The 20,375-nt window shown below is 37.5% G+C and overlaps 1 protein-coding gene across 4 annotated transcripts in view; it reads right to left on the reverse strand.

Moving 5' to 3' along the window:
- DENND1B (DENN domain containing 1B) overlaps positions 1 to 20,375 on the reverse strand; it is a 269,544-nt gene that overhangs the window by 82,198 nt on the left and 166,971 nt on the right. For all 4 annotated transcript variants that reach the window (XM_065936314.1, XM_065936315.1, XM_065936313.1 and 1 more), the window contains 2 exons: positions 16,618 to 16,663; positions 11,383 to 11,484 (listed from right to left, as the gene is read on the reverse strand). In XM_065936314.1, coding sequence (XP_065792386.1) covers positions 11,383 to 11,484; positions 16,618 to 16,663 — 148 coding nt within the window. The remainder of the gene's footprint in view (positions 1 to 11,382; positions 11,485 to 16,617; positions 16,664 to 20,375) is intronic.

The raw sequence follows: 20,375 nt of genomic DNA on the forward strand, positions 1-20,375 counted from the left end.
TAGTCACTTGTTGAATAGTTTTCAGTGTTTAATTAGATAGAAAGCGGGAAGGGAGTTAAGGTTACTGAGAACCTAAGCACGAGTAGGGAATTCTGTTACGCTCGTTAGACACTGACTGTCCCATCTGATGTGAACAGTCTTCCCACGCCAGGTACTCATGTTACCGTTTATGAACGAACAAACAGGGGCTCAAATGTGTGGACTGACTTGTCCTTAATATTTGGCTACCAAGAGGTGAAACTGAGGTCTCAACCCAGTTCTGTCCAGTTTTTCCCACCACCATTTGCAGGATTCGAGTTCAATGTTATTGCCTTATGAACCAGTTATCCCACTAAGAATGTTTCTAAATCAAAGGAAAACGTATGATCTAGAAATGTGCATACTTTTAAAAGGCACCTATGTTTGCTATAATTTCTCATACACTTGCATCCTTTAATTTCAGACCCTGTGTATTAATATTTTGGGGCTTCCCAGGTGGCTCAGTGGTAAAGAATCTGCCTGCCAATGCAGGAGACAGGGGTTCAGTCCCTGGGTTGGGAATATCCCCTGGAGGAGGAAATGGCAACTTGCTCCAGTATTCTAGTCTGGGAAATCCCATGGACAGAGGAGCCAGGCGGGCTACAGCCTGGGTCTCAAGAGTCGGACGCGACTTGGTGGGTAAACCACCAGCTCCACAATCATATTCCGGATGTGTACTCCTATTTTTTACAAGAGGACGTGATATGATCTGTTCCCATGCCTCCAGTTCACTTGACCCATTCCTTTCCCACATAAAAACCTCACTCTATACACTTAAAAAGTACTAGTGATGCTCAAATACCTTCCGTAGCAATGCTCTACCTGGGAACATGAGGTCACATAGAAACCCTGTTTTCTTAAGAAAAAAAATGGATGGGACGAGTTCTGGTTGGCCTGCTCCCTTACCAGGGCATATTCTCGTCCTCACGACAGATACCACCAGATTAACAACACTGTTCCTCCTCTACGTATATGTGCAAGGAGGAGTATTTACATTTCTTTATACAAGCAGTCCTGACTGCTCCTGTGGATGATGATTGTAACTGAAGTGTCAACCTAATTAACAACCAAACTTTGAATAATGCTAATGAGAAATGAACACAGCATCAGAGGCAGGACCAGCTCTACAGGTGATAAACCTTCACAGGAGTGACATTTTCCAGTGTAAAGTCACAGCCACTGTGATCTGATCAAAGACACAGACCCCCACTGGGTCCAATTATAACCACAGTTTTGAAAAAATTACTGAGTTAAGATGCTCATAATCTATGCAGAAAGGCCTTTGCAGTATAGGTCTTTCCCCATAGCTGTGATCTTCTCAATTTATATCCAAGCTCCACAGATCCAGATAAAAGTTTAGAGCCTAATTCACTTAGCCCACAAAGTGCATAAACTAGGATTTAAGAAGTTGTTATTATTAAAATCTAACCTCAATAAATACACATTATTAGGTAACCCACATATTCAAAAATAAATACAGCTGAAGGATGCAAAAACAAACCTCTGACTTAATGTCCTATATTCTGAAGATAGTAATAATGTTAAGTTCCAAATGCCTTTTTAAAAGAAAACAATGGGGATGAAATCAACACGTGTATTTCATTAATGCCCCCTAGAAAGGCTCATCATGCAAAGAATAACATTCTAGTCTTCCAAAGTATTACAAAAATAAAACTGGGTTATGTTTATTTTAGAAAAAAAAATTAAACACCATGCCTTGTATCTTTGCAGAAGTGAGTTCCTCTAGATGTAATTTTCTAAACCTGAAAGTGGGGCTTCCCTGTTGGTCTGGTGGTTCAGAATCCACCTGCCAACCTAGGGGACACAGGCTCCGTCTGTGACCCGGGAAGACCACACGTGCCTCGGAGCGAGAGAGCCCGGGCGCCATCACCAGACAAGTGCGGCCCTGGGAAGCCTGCAGACCGCAGCTGGAGGTCTGGACCCTTCGACTCCAGAGCCCGCACAGCAGAGAGACCTGGTGCAGACAGAAATGAACACAAAAACCTTAAAAAAAAAAAAGGATAATCCTTGGGCCTGGTGGGCTGGGAAGACCCAGAGGAATCGGGTGGAGAGGGAGGTGGGAGGGGGATCGGGATGGGGAATACGTGTAACTCTATGGCTGATTCATATCAATGTATGACAAAACCCACTGAAAAATAAAATAAAAAAAAAATTAAATTAAATTAAAAAAAAAAAAAAGGATAATCCGTAGCTGGTGGGTTGTTGTATGGATTATAAAGTATATGGAGCAAATGCCTTAAAAAAAAAAAAAAAGACCTGAAAGTGACAAGTCAGCTCTCCACTAATCAAGAATCCTTAGGACGATCAGGACACTTGTGCTGGCAGAGCCTGTAAGCAAGTCAGGCCATTCCCCAGCCTTTAATACCCCAAGTCCTTGACTGTTGAACCACTAAGCAAGTTTTCCAGGGTAGTCATCACATTGCCACGAGCCCTTCCTAAACAAAATCGGAACTACGTGGCCTTCACTTCCAGAATTAGTCAGTGTCAGTTCCTGAATTCCAGCAAGAGGTCTACAGAACATAGGAAAGAAGAAAATATTTGCTCTAGAACTTCTGATAGGGTAGCCATCAGACCCAGGAGCACCTGAAATGTGACTAGCCCAAACTGAGAGCTGCTGCGTTAAAAAAAAACACACTGGATTCTGAAGACAGCACCATAAAAAGAGTGAACTACTTCACTAATCGTTTCGATTGATTACACGCTGAAATAGCATTTTGAATATACTGGGTTAAATAAAACATTAAAATTCATTTCAGCTATTTCTTCTTGCTTTTTAGCATGGTTGCTGGAAAATTTTTAACTGCGAATGTGGCCTACGTCATGCTTCTTCTGTGGACTGTGCTTTTCACATGAACAGACCATTCACGCTGCACATACTGTTCATGCAAACTCATACAGACGTGTGAGACTAAAAAACTGCCTTGCAAGGTGTATGTTTAAGGTCTCCCTTTGCCTATTTCTACATTACTTCAGCCTTTGCAAACTGCACGTGAAGGGTTCTTCCTTGACCGACTCGAGGTGAGCCTCGACCGTCAGCAGACGGGTGGCGGTTCCAGTTTTTCAGACCAGAGGGGCAGGGAGTTAAGTGTTTCTGCGTGCACCCATGAGAGCTCAGAAACAACCTGTGAAAATGAAACTTTTTAACAGTCAGCTTCAGATATGAGGATACTACTCTAATATAAATAACTGTCAACCTTGTTATTTTTCTGTACTGTAAACCACGGGAGTAAGTTATCACCAGTTACCACTGCCCTTTGCAGGGCAAATTAGCTGTGAGCAGATTTTAATATATATATTTTAATTAGAAAAAAGAGGTGATGTATCTTCTGCACTTTTAAAATACCTGGTCTGGGAGATAGCATTTTCTGCTTAATTCCCAAACTTCTACATTTAGTTTTGACATAAATGTACACCTTTCCATTATATCCTGAAGCTTATACTCACATGTAACTGAATTCAGCAAAACACCTGAAACTTTGGTAACATGGCTATTATCACAAAATCCTATGATTGCCTCCTGAAAAAGTATCCGCTGTTTTCTCTTTTTATTCTTCAGAAAGTAAGCTGCAGTCAATGTTTGATGGCTGAGGATGACTTCAAACCTGATGTGTTACTTTTATATACTTAGTCTGTATATATATTAGTTTTTAAGCCTAATTAGGTGTCATACTAGACCCTCCCCCCCAAAAATGTGAAAAAACTTCAGAATAAACATAATTTCACTGCTCTTATCAGTGTTCAGATTCCTTTCACACAATGAGCATCCAGGCTTCCGAGCAGCTGGATTTACAGCCTGGGTCTAAGCACATTGAGAGTTCACTGCAACGTGAATATTACCAGCTCTCACCCTTGCCCTCTTAGCACTGACTGACTATGAGTAAAAGGAGGGAATTACACGAGTAAACACAGAAAACAGGCACAAATTAAAAGAGCGCAAGCTACACGCACGCGGTCTGAGCAGCGAAGCGATGCTGCTAACCGGGGCTAGGAAGGGAGGTGACACAGAGGAGCTGAGATTTTTCATGGAAGTGACAGGTCTTTCTCCCAACTTGACTTTCAGATGTGGCTTCTCAGGAAAAATAAGTCAACCACTATGACCCACTAGTTTTTATTTCACTTCCTAGGACCACAAAGAGAAACATCAGGGTAAAGAACAGAAGGGAAACATGAATGTTCAGGAATAATATGGGATAAACCATGTATCCTGCCACGGCTCTGTGATACTTTTAAATATCCATATTCCTAACTGAACTCTACTCCAGAAACTACATACATTCAGAAGAGCTAATGCTTCAAGTAATACCTTGCATTAGAAAAAAGTTACAAAGTTAACATCTTCTTTATTCTTCCATGAAACATCTTATAGTCATTAATCCAAAATTAAATCCCTACACTTTAATCCTTCTAATGCTCAGTTTTTTAGGCAATAAAATGAACCCTTCTGTCTTAATTTTCTAACATGCTTCTATTTAAGGATTAAAACACTAACCTTTAACATTTGTTAAATGAAAAACATATGACACACTGGCAGAGGGCATCATGACACTGTTTCTTTGAATGCTTAAATTACCTATTGGAACCTAAAATATGGTGTCATCTACAACTGTTTTCCCTTCAGAGGGATCGTAAAATGAAGACAGCCAAGACCGCTCTGACTCCTTCTCAAGTCCAATGTCACGCCAGTGTCTCAAGAGCAACGTCACTTCCCAGATCCAGGAGCCGAGAAAGGCCCCTCGGAGGCCTCTCGACACTGCGCCCTTTGCATCTTCCATGAGCAGCACATCACGTCCCCGAGCCCCAGCCGTCGGACCTCTGATATGGATTTCAAATCCGTCCACCTTGCTCCAAATCCCTGCCGCTATCAAGTCCAAGTGGTGATCATCGCTCGCCTGGACCACTGCAAAGGGTCTCTTAACCCATCTTCCTGCTTCATTCTGCTTTGTCAGACCCAGGGATCTTTACGTCCTAGAGCTGGGGATGGCGTTTTTACAAGCCTAAGTGGCCTGCGCTATTCTTCCTCTGCTACAGATCTCCAGTGAAGGCCCAGTAGAGCCTGGAGTCCTGAACAAGAACCAGTGACCTCCTGCTCTCACTCCTGCTATCTGTACCACCTCATTGGGTGTAACTTTCGCTTCCGTGCGTCTCACCACAGCTACACAGGGCTTCTCTCCCTTCCTGAATTGCCAACAGCAGAACCTCTGCATGCGCTTGTTCCTCCTCCTCCCACTCTGCGTGGCTTTCTCACACCCACCGTTCAGGCCAGTTCTGCACAGACGTTCTGACGTCTTGGGCTGAACCACAAAAGGCAGATGTGAGTTTACAGACAGGTAACAGTGGCCTCTTGGCTTGACTACAGCTACTTTCACTTCGGCTCTCTTACGGCAGAGGAGCTGTCAGTCTACCAGCATCTCACTGAGCCTCTCGTTGGTAGCAGAGACCCTAAGTTCTAAGGGGTGCTTCGATAACCTAGCTGGGTTAGCCAGCTATCTCCCTGCACCACCGTGACCTGGTATGGCCAGGGGCTTGTGTTCAGCTGATGGAACGTGAGCTTCAGGACTGCAGAGTGTTCATCTTCTCGTCCACTCCGCTCCAAATACAGTTATGTAGTAGGTGCCTCATCAGTATTTGCTGAATGAGAGAATGAACAAATCAACAAGCTGTCCAAGCACACCTCTGTCCTAACTTTTTTAGCTGACTGACTCAGACGGGACCCAGGATCCAGGGACCGGAATTCACGGAGAAGTCCACCAAGTTGTCATCATGTCAGCAGGATTTGGGACCCACTATCCTGACAGTGCTCACAACATCATGTGCACGAAAAGTCTCTCGAAAATGGAAGAGTCAAGAACTTAAAACACACACAAAAAAATCTTTCAATTATTTTAAAACCAAAATCAAGGTCTTTACATTAAATATATAAACACACACACATACACACACACAGGGAGCAAGAAGAAAGAGAAGTGCCTTTTTAAGATGACACAGGAGGAAAAAAAGATATTAGGAGAAAGGCTAGCTAACTTAGATGGAAATGAAAAGCCATGAGAAAACCAAGGAAACTCATGAGCACTGAAAAAAATCACTAAAAGTAGCAAATTATAAATCAACTTTCAAATGGCAAATGTAGAGAGACATGAAGGGAGGGCAGAGCAGGGCTGGATTGATTCTCCCGTGCAGCCAAGAGAAAACAGTGAAGATCTTTTAAATGCCTGAAGCCCAATTAATTAAGATTTTGCATTTTTAATTTTTGTTTTATTACGCTTTGGTATTGAAAGTTTATATTGAAAAATACACATCAAGAAAAACAGTAGAAAACACAGCAGGATCTGTTCGTACTCACAGACAAAAAAACAAAAACAAAAAAAACACACCTCTGTGAACAGTCTCATCCCTGAAAATGACTATTGAGAAGAAAAGGGAGCCCCTGTGAGGGCGGAAGTCGGGGCAGGAGCCGGGTGCCTCCACCACGGCCTGCTTCTCCAGGGCCAGGGGACACACGGCCCTCCGGCCAGAGAGGACGAGGGTAAACGGGCTCCCAGGCTTCCCCGTCACTGCTGCGGGAGTCAGATGGAAACACCCTAGACAGCCTTCTAGGAAGCCACTCTACCAGGGACCCGGAGCAACCTCCGCCACAGAGGGCGGAAGAAGCGCAACCCCGGCGGCCCACGCCGCCCGCCCGGGGCCGGGGCTGTGAGCAGGGCCTTGCCCCGGTGCCTGGTCCACCAGCTGGGCAGGGAGCGTCTCCTGGAGCCTACCGCATTAAACAAAGCAACGGCCGCGAACCCACTCCAGAACCCCAATCAAACTGTTACCTCTCTCCTCCGGACACGTGAGAGGTTTGCTGGGGCTTCCTTACTGCTAAACGCGATAAGGATTACAGCAGAGTGCTGGCGAACCTGGAACTAATAGAATATTCTCTGGGGCCTCTTTGTTTTCTTTATAACATATATTATGACAATGTAACATATTAAACCTTCATGTTAGATTAGAGTAAATATCCAGTGAAGTAAACATATTTACTGACCTACTTGTACAGTTGGTTAAGAGTTAAATTTATTTATATACTTCAATTTAAACTGATTTTTAAAAATTCTCCAAGAAAGCCAATTCTTTCCCAAACTTATTCCCAAATGAATTAACTCACTTGAATCTAGATGATCTAAAAATTTTAGTTAAGAGTTTGGGTTTTTTTCCTTTAGTTTTTTTAGGCTCGTAGTGACTTTTAGATAATCGGAGCAATTTGTGCCTTTCCTGTTCATGTCATAGTAAAACCATTAACCTAGTCCCTGGTGTGACACTCGAAAGTCTCAGATGCACCATGTTTTAGAGGACTCAATTTTATAATAAGGCCTTTTCAGTGTTTTAATAATTAAATACGCTTTACACTGAATGTCACCATGCTGTAACACACTGCGGCCTACCGTGAAGGGTACAGTAACGCCTCAGAGTGCCAGCTGTATTTTCTACATAACCTCGGAGAGAAAATAGAAAATCAGTTTCCAGAAGTATTACACACAACATGAAAACGAGTCTTTAAAACAGTGCTGACAATCCTAATTTAAGTGAAATAGGTCATAATGATATTTCTTTAACAAGATTAGAATGGAGAGTGGGCTTTTTCATCAATAGGAGGTACTCGGTACACTGTGCATCATGTTTCTATGAGAGGGACCATGCAGTAAGTCTGAGAATCAACTTGCATGAAATAAAGCTCCAGTCACACCAGGAACAGTAGAGTTCTGTGCCTTCACCCTCTCATCTAGCACAGAGGTAAGTATTTTGACCTGCCTCAGAGTATATTATTTTTCACAAACCAGTAAGCTGAAATTATTTAAAGACAGTTATGCCATGCAGGTCAAAATTTGCTTTCCTAAGTAATGAATATTCTAATACATGTGACTTTTTCAGATGTCAATTCTAAGCAGCTTTTTTCTATAAGAGTTAAGTTTATAATTGTTTTAACTGAATAGCCATATAAAGACAGATTTCCTATATTTCACTATAATTTGAATTAGCTTAATTTTCCCACAAGTGGGGTATCCTATTCATTTTTGAAACAGTAACAATTCTCCAAATTACTTTTTTAAATTGTTAAGGATGATAAAAATTTAAATGAGTACTAATACTCTAGAAATACATTTAAAATTATTACATAATCAAAACTAAATTTGTATACTGTATGTATTTGCAATGGAGGAGGTCTCAAGAGTGCATTTTCTTAAATTAAAATGAACTCATTTGAGATTTCAAGTGTTCTATTTAATACAAACTGGCTCTGTCTACCCCCACTTAAAAACATACCACAATAACAGTAACTGCAACTGATATTGTTACATAGCCCTAAAATTTATTCTTTTATTTCAAAACACTCAAACTACATATATTTGAAGGTACCTATATCTGGCACAGCCACTAAAAAAAAAATAAAATCACAATGTATTTGCAGACAAAAACTACAAAAGTATATTTTAATGGGTCGACTGCTTTTAAAAGTTATTCCATGTAATTATCAATATCGTTAAAATCACTCCCAATAAAATTTGTTTTTTTTCTTTTAATGATCCAAATCTATAGTGAAATGATGAAATCGAAAAACAAGTGTTCTTGTCAGAAGACAGGAAGAGGGTTTTTTTCCTTTCCCTTAAGGAAAACAAAGGGTTCCTGAAAGCTTTGGCCTGATTTATTCTTCCAATTTTAAATACCTTAAGAGCAGCGGAACTGCTACTGGCATGGTAGTATTTCTAACAGTCAATAAATCTAAAATATTATGTGTGAATATTGGAATGAAGCCATTAAGAAGATTACAGCATGCAACGCAGCAGAGGGTCCACAGGAAAAAAGAACTAGTAATTCAGGACAACTGTGACCACTGACCTTCGAACAGCCAAGACCACTGGTCAAGCTGACACGATAATAAAGTGCATATGCACAGAAAATCATCTAGCCTGTACGTATAAATGTTTGGGTGAATGATTTTAAAAGGTCCCCGTTTGAATATCAGTTAATTTATTAAATTATCAAACAATACCAATAGTAATATTTTTCAGGCTTCAAGCATATTTTATTAAGTCACAAAAAAATTCAGGACTATCATTTGTGATTTGAACACATCTCACTCAAAACATTTACAACTAAAGGAAGTATGATGTGATACTTTATCATATTTCCCCACAATATGAGATACTCTTTCCTACTTTGGAAAACTGATGAAAAAGCTTAGAGATGGATTAAACAACCACCTGAAATCTTTTTAGAAAAGGATTATAACTTGAAAACATCTCACACTTTCAGTAAATAGTCCTAGCTCCATCTGAGAACTATTTCAGTTTATTCATTCTTCAAATTTGTTTTAGTCTGCAGTCTAATTTCAACCATACAAATACAATAGCTACATCTACATCACCTTGTAGAGTTCCTTTTTATGAATATTCTTTACTATTTCGGTTATGTTTAATTAACTGCTGCTTATAACTAACCAGTGGGACGATCCCTTCTATCATTGTACATATTTAGGTTTTTACATTTCGTGAATATTGTTTAACTTCACATATTTAAGTAGATGTTTAAATATCAAACTAATTCTACTAGGAAAGTAGTAGTTCCCAATTTGAACAGAATCACCCATCAAAAAATTACTATTAAAGACTGTTGTCCTCAAAGTAATGATCAGCTATCGTTAGAGCCAACTATAAACATTTTAATGTAACACAAGAAAGCTGATTTCGTCTCTTTCTCTTTCTTATTCTTCCTCATTTAAAGGAAAAAAAAATCCTCTCAGAGAATTAACTGTGGGGACTATATGCACTTAAGGAAAACACTCCTAAAATCTGGGACTTTATTTTCATAATTATGTCCCTATCCAGTGAAGACTACTTTGATGGATTTCTAAATGAACAACTCTAATCCTTTCTAGCAACTTCTGCAGAATTTTTATAATGAGGCAATCTAGTTATAATGAGCTAAAAAGATAATATAATTCTTCACTGGCCTGGGTTTGGATTTGTTCATACATAGCACAAATTTTACTACAGTGAGATAAAGTGCTTCAGTTAATTTGCTTCAAGGTCAGCAAGTATTTTAGGTTATTTATGGGCATAAATAATCAGATTTTGACTTTAAAGTCACATTTTTTCCTATCAGCAGCCATAAAAGCAATCAAGGCAAGTATTATTGTATTTTTTGAGTTTGAAAAAAAAAAAATTAAAAACTCAAACAACATAATAATGATTTCAAAGTACTTGCAATATTACCAAAAATAATATTTTGAAGGTTATTTCCAAATTTTAATATATCTGAATAAATGGATTTTTAAAAGTGAGTTATTTTAAATTAGAATTATGTTACATAGATATTTTAAAATAGACATTAGAATATATACAGAAGCAGTACAATCTGCATTTGTACCCTGTTCTAAGTAATACGAAGGCCAAAAAAAATGCATTTCTGAAAACCACTTAACACAAAATTCAGAATATATCCTATTATAAGCTGCAGACACACACACACGCGTGCACACACACACACACACACACAAACCTCTGCAAGATCAAAGACCGAAAGAGAACTGGCACTTAATTTATCAGCCTTTACAGACAAAAGACAGTTTTCGTCATTTCAAAAGGATCAGATGTCTTTTATGACAAACTGGGTTTGCAGTTTAATTTACAAATAGAATCCTAAGTAAGCAGTCTGTGCTCTGCCAGAGCAAATGACAAACAGTGTAGGTTTTCATTCTTGCGGCCCTCAGCAGGAGAGAAAAGATTAAAAATAAAACTGAAATAATTTAGAGAAAACAAATAAATGTTTCAGAAAGTTGAGGGAGATCAAAGCCAGAATTTTCTGACCCCAACTGTACAAGCATTTCTTATTATATTGACCAGTGCCATCAGCTCATTAATTAAAAGGAAAAGCGCTGGCAGGTGGCAGGGAAGCAAAAGCCGATAATTGGCCCCCTTCTTCTTCTTGCCTTCAAAAACTCGCTCATTCTTCTGCAAGACATGCCACTAGGCAGACAGAAATGCCTACTTTGTAATATAATGATTAAGATGAGATGAAGAGACTTGCGCTTAAAGAAACTCTGCCTAATGAATGCATCGAGCTTTTTAATTACGATCCTACTCTTACAATAAGGAATGTGATGCTCCATTCGACATCTCCTCGACTGCCAAAAGGTAAAAATATTAAATTGAGGCTCTCTCTACACTGCTTCCTCTCACACCACATGTGCATAGTCAACCCTTTTTATTTCAGATAGGAAAAGTGGGAAAGCAACTCCTGGTGATTCAAGGGTCCAGGAGAAAACATATATACGTATGTTCACCACAAAACACCCTCCACACTTACCACGTCGCTTGGTAGGCTGCTCAAGTCATTAAATGGTGATTCTAAAGTGTTTGTGTCAACATTTAACATAACCACATCCTCCAATGATTTATTTTTCACTCTCTGTTTAAAAAACACAATTATAAACACACGTCTTAGTATAGTTTCCTTCCAAAACAATCACGAGCTTAGACATCTAGAGAAAATTAATTTTAATTCATTAGCCTTAGAAAAAAAAGGAAAATTCTACACTATGAAAGAATACAAACAATTTTGCCTTATGAGAAAGTCTGTCTACAACCACTCAAAAAGGTAAGAGTAAAAATACTTAAAATAGAATGTTTACTCACTCAAAAATATTTGTTTAGTTAGGAGAAACTTAATGTAATATAACTACCAAAGAGATATTACAACAAATACAAAATAGGCACAACTATACTAAACTGTAAATATTTATATTCTTTAAATTTTACCAATTGAATTTCAATCCTATGATATAGGAACTTGTAGCCAGTTCTAGAGCTATTTTTAGCATAAATCATACTTCAGGGTTAACATGAAACAATAAATATGACTAAGTAGTAAATGAAGTTTTAAATTAGTAAATATTTCCTCTATTATCTCCATATCAATTTGGTGTAAGTTGATGATGACTTATAAGTGAAAGGTGAATAAGCAAAAATGACAGCAGAAATATAGAATCTGTTGTATTCTTTATCCCATGAAATTACTATAAAGTATCAAATTTAACAGCCTATCAGATCAACTATATGACTTGTCATATTTGTTTGAAAGCTTAGTCAAATGGCCAAGTTATCTCAAAACATGCACAAATGACAGTAAATTAGAATTTATTAAATTTTTATCCTTAAAGAAACATTTATAGTTTATTTTTCCTATCTAAACTAATATGTCTACTTAAATCATATAATTCTATTAGTCTTAAATGATAGCAAATGTTATTCCCTAGTGAAAATAAGTAATATATACATTAATGAAATATATCCATCAACTCAGAATTCCGTAATTGCATAGTTCAACTAGCAATCGACCAATTAATCTCAGTGCAATAGTTTTAAAAGTGACCTTCTAGAATAACAGACATTTTTCAATTTAAACACCCTAAATATTAAATTGGCCAGGACAATCTTTTAAGTTAGCCAAGACTGGAATTTCTGTGATCTATTTAGAATTTCAAATCTCTGTATACTGGGTAGAATGCTAAATTTGCTAGGAAAATGGCAGTCTAGAGTAGAGAATTTTTATGAATTAAGAAAGCCATAACATCTATGTGGAATATAGATTCTCAAGGGAACACATGATTCTGAACTCTGCCTTGTAAAAGACACTATAATTATTCTAAAGTAAGGTTCAGAAGATGGCCATTTCTAAGAAATTAACAGAGAATCACTTATAATAGTGATAATAGTGCCAAATATTTATGAATTAATCTCCTTTCCATGTGCACATGTATATGAAGAGATTTACATATGTAAATATGTGGTTATCTACAAATCAACTACAGCATAACTACAAAAATAACCTATTTTATGAAGAAAAATATGTGTATATTAATGGCATTTAGATGGGAAAAGTATACCTTAAGTTTCATTTCCATCTTCAATTCTAAGTTGCCCTTTTAAACAGAAACAGTAAAGATAATCCAGAAACCTGATAGATTTTTCAAAGGATGAAGTGAGTTTATCTAAATAGCCCAGAGAAATGGTTTTGTGAACCCAAAATGTTTGTAACATCACTAACACTGTTTAACTCTGAATAAAGGAAATAACTTTAACTCTGAATAAAAGAAATTAGTCTTGGTATGAAATGTATACTCTTTTCCAAAGTTTCTCTTAGATTAAAAAAATCTGATAATAGCTGAACATTAAAATTTGTTATAGGGAACACTCAGTAAGAATGAAAAATGTGTTCATTTCAACAATCAATACACTGAGCCTCCCTAAAGTGAGAACAATTCTACATAAGCCAGCAAGGGGGTGGAAATAGCATGTAATTTAAATCTGTTTTTTAAAAAATTCAGATTAATGTATTTTCTCTTTTATTTCCCTCCAAACCTAGCTTTAGCTATTTTTTTCTAAAGAAGAATAAAAGGTCAGATGGCCTATGAAATGGCACCTCTTTCTCTGTCCCATGTTTTTCTGTCTCACAAAATTCATGAACTTGTTTTGATGGGGAAAGAGTAAGAAAGTGTGGCGAGAGAATGTGCTTTTTATCCTTCAAAAATAAAAAGATACTATGAGGACATGGACCGGAAGTCTTCCTGAGGACCACACGCGACGCGGAGCCGCCCAGCCTGCGGGCGCCCACACACCGCCCTCCTTCAGGTGAGGCCAGCACACCTGAGCGCCGAGGCCAGGAAGGGCGGCGGCCGAGCGATGCTGTGGAGCTGGCCAACGCCTGGTCCAGAACCAGCAGATGATGCGAGCCCCGCACTGGGGGCCTCTGCGGACCTACTCCCCGCCTTAGTCTGCCTGGACTTTATCCCTAGAGTCTAGTTTTCAGGGGGAACAAAACGCTCTTACCCTTCATTTCAGAAGCAAACTTACATTTTAAAAAGAGATTCCTAGATAGCTTTTGCTTATGACCACATAAAAATAATTTTTAAAAGGTTTAGAAAAACATTAATTTCATATCTTTGAACAATTAGGTTTATTAAAAGTCCTTATAAAGCTGATAAAAAGTGTTGAAACCTTCTTGACTGAGAGGGAAGAGGACATTTCAATTCTTCCCCAACAAAAAAATCAGTCGTATTTGCAGCCAAACAAAATGCGAAAAATTATCCAGTCCTATTTCATATGTAAAATGTGTAAATATATTTGTATTTTAATTATAATACCACTTCAGTAAAATTTAAAAAGCACTAAAGATTAGAATTTTAGCTAAAAATAAATTTGCCTAACAATGTCATAATAAGGATGGAATTCTGATACAGGATATGTATCTCCTGGTAAAAGACTAAGAAGAAAGTTACTAAATGGTACCCAACTGGTTTAGAGACAATCCTGAAGTTCCTGTTATAGTTTCTCATTCACTATTCAGCCAAATGAACCAAATAAAGCCAAATAAAGATAGCTTAATAAGTTCAGAGTATAAAAGGAGCAGAGATGCCAGCTGATCTAATCCTGACTTCATGAGAAGAGCCATTTGGAAGGTAGAAAGGACTGCTTCTCCAAGACAATACTTTAAGGAGTAAAAAATTCTTAAATTTGTTTCTGTAAAAAGGTAATGATTTTCTCTACAGGTGTCCGATAAACACGTGATAAATTTTATTGAATGTTTAAGGCATGTACTACCTTCTGCAGTATTTTGGAAAAGCTTTTTGTTTTAAAAGTTGATATAGAATCATTATGCAAAATAATGAAACAGGTACAGTCAACCACTTCAAATATTTTTCATCTGCATAAATAAATGTATTATAAAAACTATGTGCTCTGTTAGGTATGTTAAATAAAGATATATGTATACTAACATCAAAATCAAATTTGATGACTTTTTAAAAAAGAATCATACCAACCAACCCTAGTTAGATTTTTCCAAGAAATCAAACTACCAATGAATAAAATGCCAGTCATATATTCTACACTCTACTAGCAGATTAAATACCTACTTATTTATATTTTATCTTATACAATTTGTTTTCACTGCAAGTACTTGGGCCTTTAAGAAGTTTTCTAAAAATAAACAAAATACAGAGTTATCACACTATGCAATTCAGGCTTCAAAATTTAAAAGAAACTAAACCCACTATAATTCATTAAGATGTATTCTTTATTAATGGTTGAAGCATACTCTCTACACAAAAGATGCTCAGGAGTTTTAAAAATAATCCCCAGGACCTTCCTTGATCAGCAAAGTGAGGATTGACACAGTGATAATGACTAATCACTAAACCAAATCGAACTTACTAAGTTTGCTTATCAGAAACTGGGTTAAAGTACAATATGGACAACCAGCCAAAGAAGAAATTTATTTGAACAAAACAAATCAGCTGGCATAATGATGCGAGGCAACTAACCCAAGCCTTTTGTTTACTTTTTAGAAACTAATCTCATAAGCTGTCCTCTCTGGAAATCTCACTGATTTCAAGTCTGAGGTGTTTAAAGCTCAAGGTTTTTCATCACAGTGACAACAAATGACAAAAGTCACTCTGAAATAGACAGTTAAAAAAAACCCTACATTTTAAGTCCCAACAGGACTGAAAATTAATTTTTTTGAAAAGCTATATTCCATTTATTTTGTATAGCATATATATTTTTTCCATTTATTTTCATTAGTTGAGGCTAATTACTTTACAATATTGTAGTGGGTTTTGTCATACATTGACATGAATCAGCCATGGATTTACATGTATTCCCCATCCCGATCCCCCCCTCCCACCTCCCTCTCCACCCGATCCCTCTGGGTCTTCCCAGTGCACCAGGCCCGAGCACTTGTCTCTTGCATCCAACCTGGGCTGGTGATCTGTTTCACCCTAGATGATATACATGTTTCGATGCTGTTCTCTCGAAACATCCTACCCTCGCCTTCTCCCACAGAGTTCAAAAGTCTGTTCTGTACATCTGTGTCTCTTTTTCTGTTTTGCATTTAGAAAAGCTGTATTCTAAAAGTTCATGATTAGTGTCTTAAAACACATTTTGGTTAAATTTTGATACAGTGGATTTATAGTGAAGCTCACAAAATAAAAATTTGCCCTTTATGATACATAATTACAAAAATTTTCGCTTTTAAAATATAGAAATATATCTTCCGAAAGAGAGACAGATATAAAAGATATCAAGCGTCATCAAGAAGATGGTTTGGAAAAAAAAAAAAAAAAGATGGTTCAAAGACTAAGTTTTCAGTATTTAAAACTTAACACATGGGAGGGGGGATCGGGAAGGGGACACATGCAAATCCATGGCTGATTCATGCCAGTGTATGACAAAAACCACTACAATACTGCAAAGTAATTAGCCTCCAACTAATAAAAATAAATGAAAAAAAGAAAACTTAACACATGACTGCAACCAAACAGAACCTACTTTTGTGGGTCTGAGGCCACTGAAGGTGGCCACTGTGCATACTGATTAAATACAATTATTTCAATATCACGTTTTGGAAAACGATCACATACATATACTCTAAATATGCAGCTAGTTCCTTCTTTGTACTATTCAACTGACATTCTCTCAAAACACAACTGTTTTAACTATTACTTCTACGAATTAACTTATCTCATGTCTGAAAGATACTCACCTCTAGGAGGCTGGAGTGTATTCCAATCAGGTACGGCATGGGGGCGCTAAATTAAAAATACACATGTGTATGTTCACAGAGTTCATTAGAACTGAAAACGATACAGTAATTCAGAATGCTTTAAAAAATACATTTATAGACAGTCAAAATTATTCCATACAGAAAACTCAAATTTAATCTGAAGCCACTAATATATTCAAATTAAGGTTGATGTATATAAAATCACAGAATTATAATTAAATCAAGAGTTAAAATATTTAAAAAACCTTTTTTTATATAAGGAGAATATCAGGGTCTCCCATCATCTAAGATAAATCTTTTCTATATACTTCCTACCAAATATATCTTGAAGAATCATCAAATCTATTCACACTTATTTGTACAATTTTTTATTCAATTAGATTCTTACATGATTTTATTAATATATATTCATTGTTTCACACATGCTATGTCACCAAAATTTTTGAGTCACTCAGTCACAGTGTGTTTACTGAGACCTACTTGTATGCCAGGTACAGTTTGGGAACTGAAGGCGCAAAGATAAATAATTTCCTCCTCCACCATTCTTACCATTCTATTTCTCTGCTATCTTTCCACTCATGTACTGTGCCTTTTACTTAAACTCCATACATTCTTAAGTATCCCACTTTCAACTGTCATATAAAATTATATTTAGTAATAATATTAAATGAATATAATTTATTTAACTTATAATGATATTGAAGTTATCATTTTAATCAATTTTAAATTGCTCTAGTAAGTTTAAGAGTGATGTTAATTAATTCAACACAGTATCGGGAGCAGACCCAGGTACCACCAGCTGGCACGAGGTGAGGGTACAACAATAAACAGTACAGAGTACACTCCCTCATGGGGCTTATATTCTAGCAGAGAATACAGACCGTAAATGATGTTCATAATACATAAAATCAAGGCTTACTAGTAATTTCAGAAATATTTCTCATGAAATACAGAGAGGAAACTATTCAACTCGACGTTTCAAAATGAAATTATTACTTAAAAAGGAAACATGAAAATGAACAAGTGTCTACAAATGTGATAGAAGATATGCAAGTTAGCAGCTATTTTAAAATAAAACATTTTGGCATTTCTTTTATATACATCTCTGTGTTATATTTAATGCAAACCTTTTCTGTTAATGAAAACAGATAATGTTCTTCTTCTAAGGATCTGCATAATTTTCCAAACATTCCTGTCATTATTAGAACTGAGCTGTCCAAGGTCTGGCGTGTCCACTTTGCTACTGAGAACAAGACAAAACTGGCACCTTGGCAGACCCACAGTTTTCAAAGTAAACTCAAACAGTTCCTAATTTGTTTATGGACGCCTTGCCACTAACATCCACACATCCAGAATTCACATAAAGCCAGAATGGTTCTAATTCTCACTTAACTCTTCATTAGCCTGGTGGTGGTGTCCTAGATTTTAATTTCTACTTGTCCTTGTCTTCTGTAGCTTTGTTCCTTCTCTCTCTCTTTTTTTAAACGTTTTTGCAAAGGGCCATCTGGAATTGATCTGATATTCTGGATATTTCATTTGACTGAAAGTCGAGAACTGTTTATAGGCCTTGATATCCTGAAGATCTAACAGATTTTCTGCCTTCAAAAGGAGAGAGAAGGAATACATGTGGACTACTGCACTTTTGTTTAAATAAAAGGTGGCTAGTTGGTTCCCCATTCAAGTTCTCACCCCTGGGATTCCTTCTGGGACTCCACAGAAGATAGAAAACGTGTGCCTCTACCTACTCTGGGCTCCCATGACTGGGTTCAGGCAACTTTCACAAAATTGTACAAATTTATTAAAGTTACTGCATAATTTTCCAATTCGGGTTAGGAAACCTGACCACAAAGTTCATAATACAGGAAGACCATGGAGTCTCAGATCTCAAAGCACATTTTAATATAATAAGTGTTCATCAGACTATTTAAGCCTTCTAAAAATAATAATTATTATATCTATTTTACTTATGTTGAGGGGCAGGATGCATCAAATTTTAAAATATCAGTGCCAAAAATAATAGCTAACCGACTGAAGTCCTATCAAATATACCTTAGATAACACTTTTAAAACTTCATGAAAGCTAGTAGTTACTTCTTGAAGCAAAAACAATAAATTTACAGAAACTGTTAAGTCAGAATAAAAATCCAATATAAAATTCTATCCATAAAATAACTGAAACTTTTTTCTGTGGGATCACTGGGTATCTCTACGTGGTTTTATCTCACTAACTTCTGAAAAATCCAAAATACACTCATGTTGGACTGCAAACATTATTAATCTAGAACATACTTTCCTAAAATAATTATGATGTTTTTCAGAATACAGATTAAACTGAATAGTTATGAAAACTGGATTGCCTACATCCTAATATTAAGTCAGCCAAATCTCATGAAAAGTAATTTTGCTACCCTAGCTGAAATCTCCTAATTAGATTAGGGCGTTAATAAGTCAGAGAAAGATCCTTGGCAACACAGATGTTTTATCATCTATGCGCAAAACCATCCCAGATTTTTCTGTCAATGGAATTATTTTGCAAAGACAGGATACAGAAGGCTCTATTATGACTGCAGCCTCTCTCTGGTAGCAATTAATCTTTACTGAAAAATAAAAAATAATTACTTTGTAGTAGTTTTTTTTCTTTTTAGGTTTTTCTTATGGAGGCCACCCATGGGGTAGACCGTAACAGCAGTAGTCTATTAACCTAGGGTAGTCTAAACAAAATAATTTTCCATTTAAAAAAAAAAAAAAAATCTATTCTCTTAGAAGCTAAAACTGTTATTTTCAAAAAAAGAAGAAGAAGAATCAGACAGACAGAGAACGTAAAAACGGTGAGTCACCCACTCTCGCAGAAAGGAGCAGACTGGCACTGGCCTCACAGCGCCTCGGGGCGTTTCAGGACTCAGAGGGTTAGGCCGTGTGGCAAAGCCACTCTAGGCCTCCGACGTTCAAGTACTCCTTCGTGTTCTCTTCTGTTCATCAGTACCTACCATGCAAATTTCTAGCTCCACAACAGAGTAATTGTTAAGTAAAGGCATGACGTTATACAAATCTCTAAAACTTACTCATGCTGAATGACTGAACTTTATGCCCGTCACACAGAAACTTCCTATTTTCCCCTCACACCGGCAGAGGGAGGGAAACACAGACGGTGCCGTCTCCTGCCCCAGGGGCGGTGGGCACGCCTCCCGGGTGCTCCGATTGGGGTTCTTCATGTGCCTTGGACATAAACCCTATGGCATCACGGTATTCCTCTGGGCTCCCCACATGCACTGGTGCACGAACATGGGAAGTTCTTCCTATCTGGGGACTCCAGGGGACGGAAACTAAGTCCTATTCATTATGTTACACACTCACAGCTTGGCAAATACACATTTACTAAATGTCAGGTCCACAAACAGATGGATTCATGAAGGAATGAGCTGACCAATTAGCAAGCCTCCGCAGCCGACCAAGATGCGCTATTCAGCCACGGTCACAAGATGGCATCGCGGCCCTCTGAGTCTAGGCCACACCAGAGACACTTCCAGGGGCCAGGACTGCCTCGGGACTGGGCAAGTCCAAATGCCTTCAAGAGTTGGCAGATATACAGCCAGCCCATCACACCTTCCTGGTGCCATTTTTGGAGTGGGATATAAACATTTCTTTACTCAAAAAATATGAGATTGAAGGGATGATCTCTAAAATTTTTCTCCCTTTTGCACACACATCAGTATGACGCTAGGATCATTGGCAAAGAT

The sequence above is a fragment of the Muntiacus reevesi genome, chromosome 5, assembly GCF_963930625.1.
Source record: "Muntiacus reevesi chromosome 5, mMunRee1.1, whole genome shotgun sequence".
Lineage (NCBI taxonomy): Eukaryota > Metazoa > Chordata > Mammalia > Artiodactyla > Cervidae > Muntiacus > Muntiacus reevesi.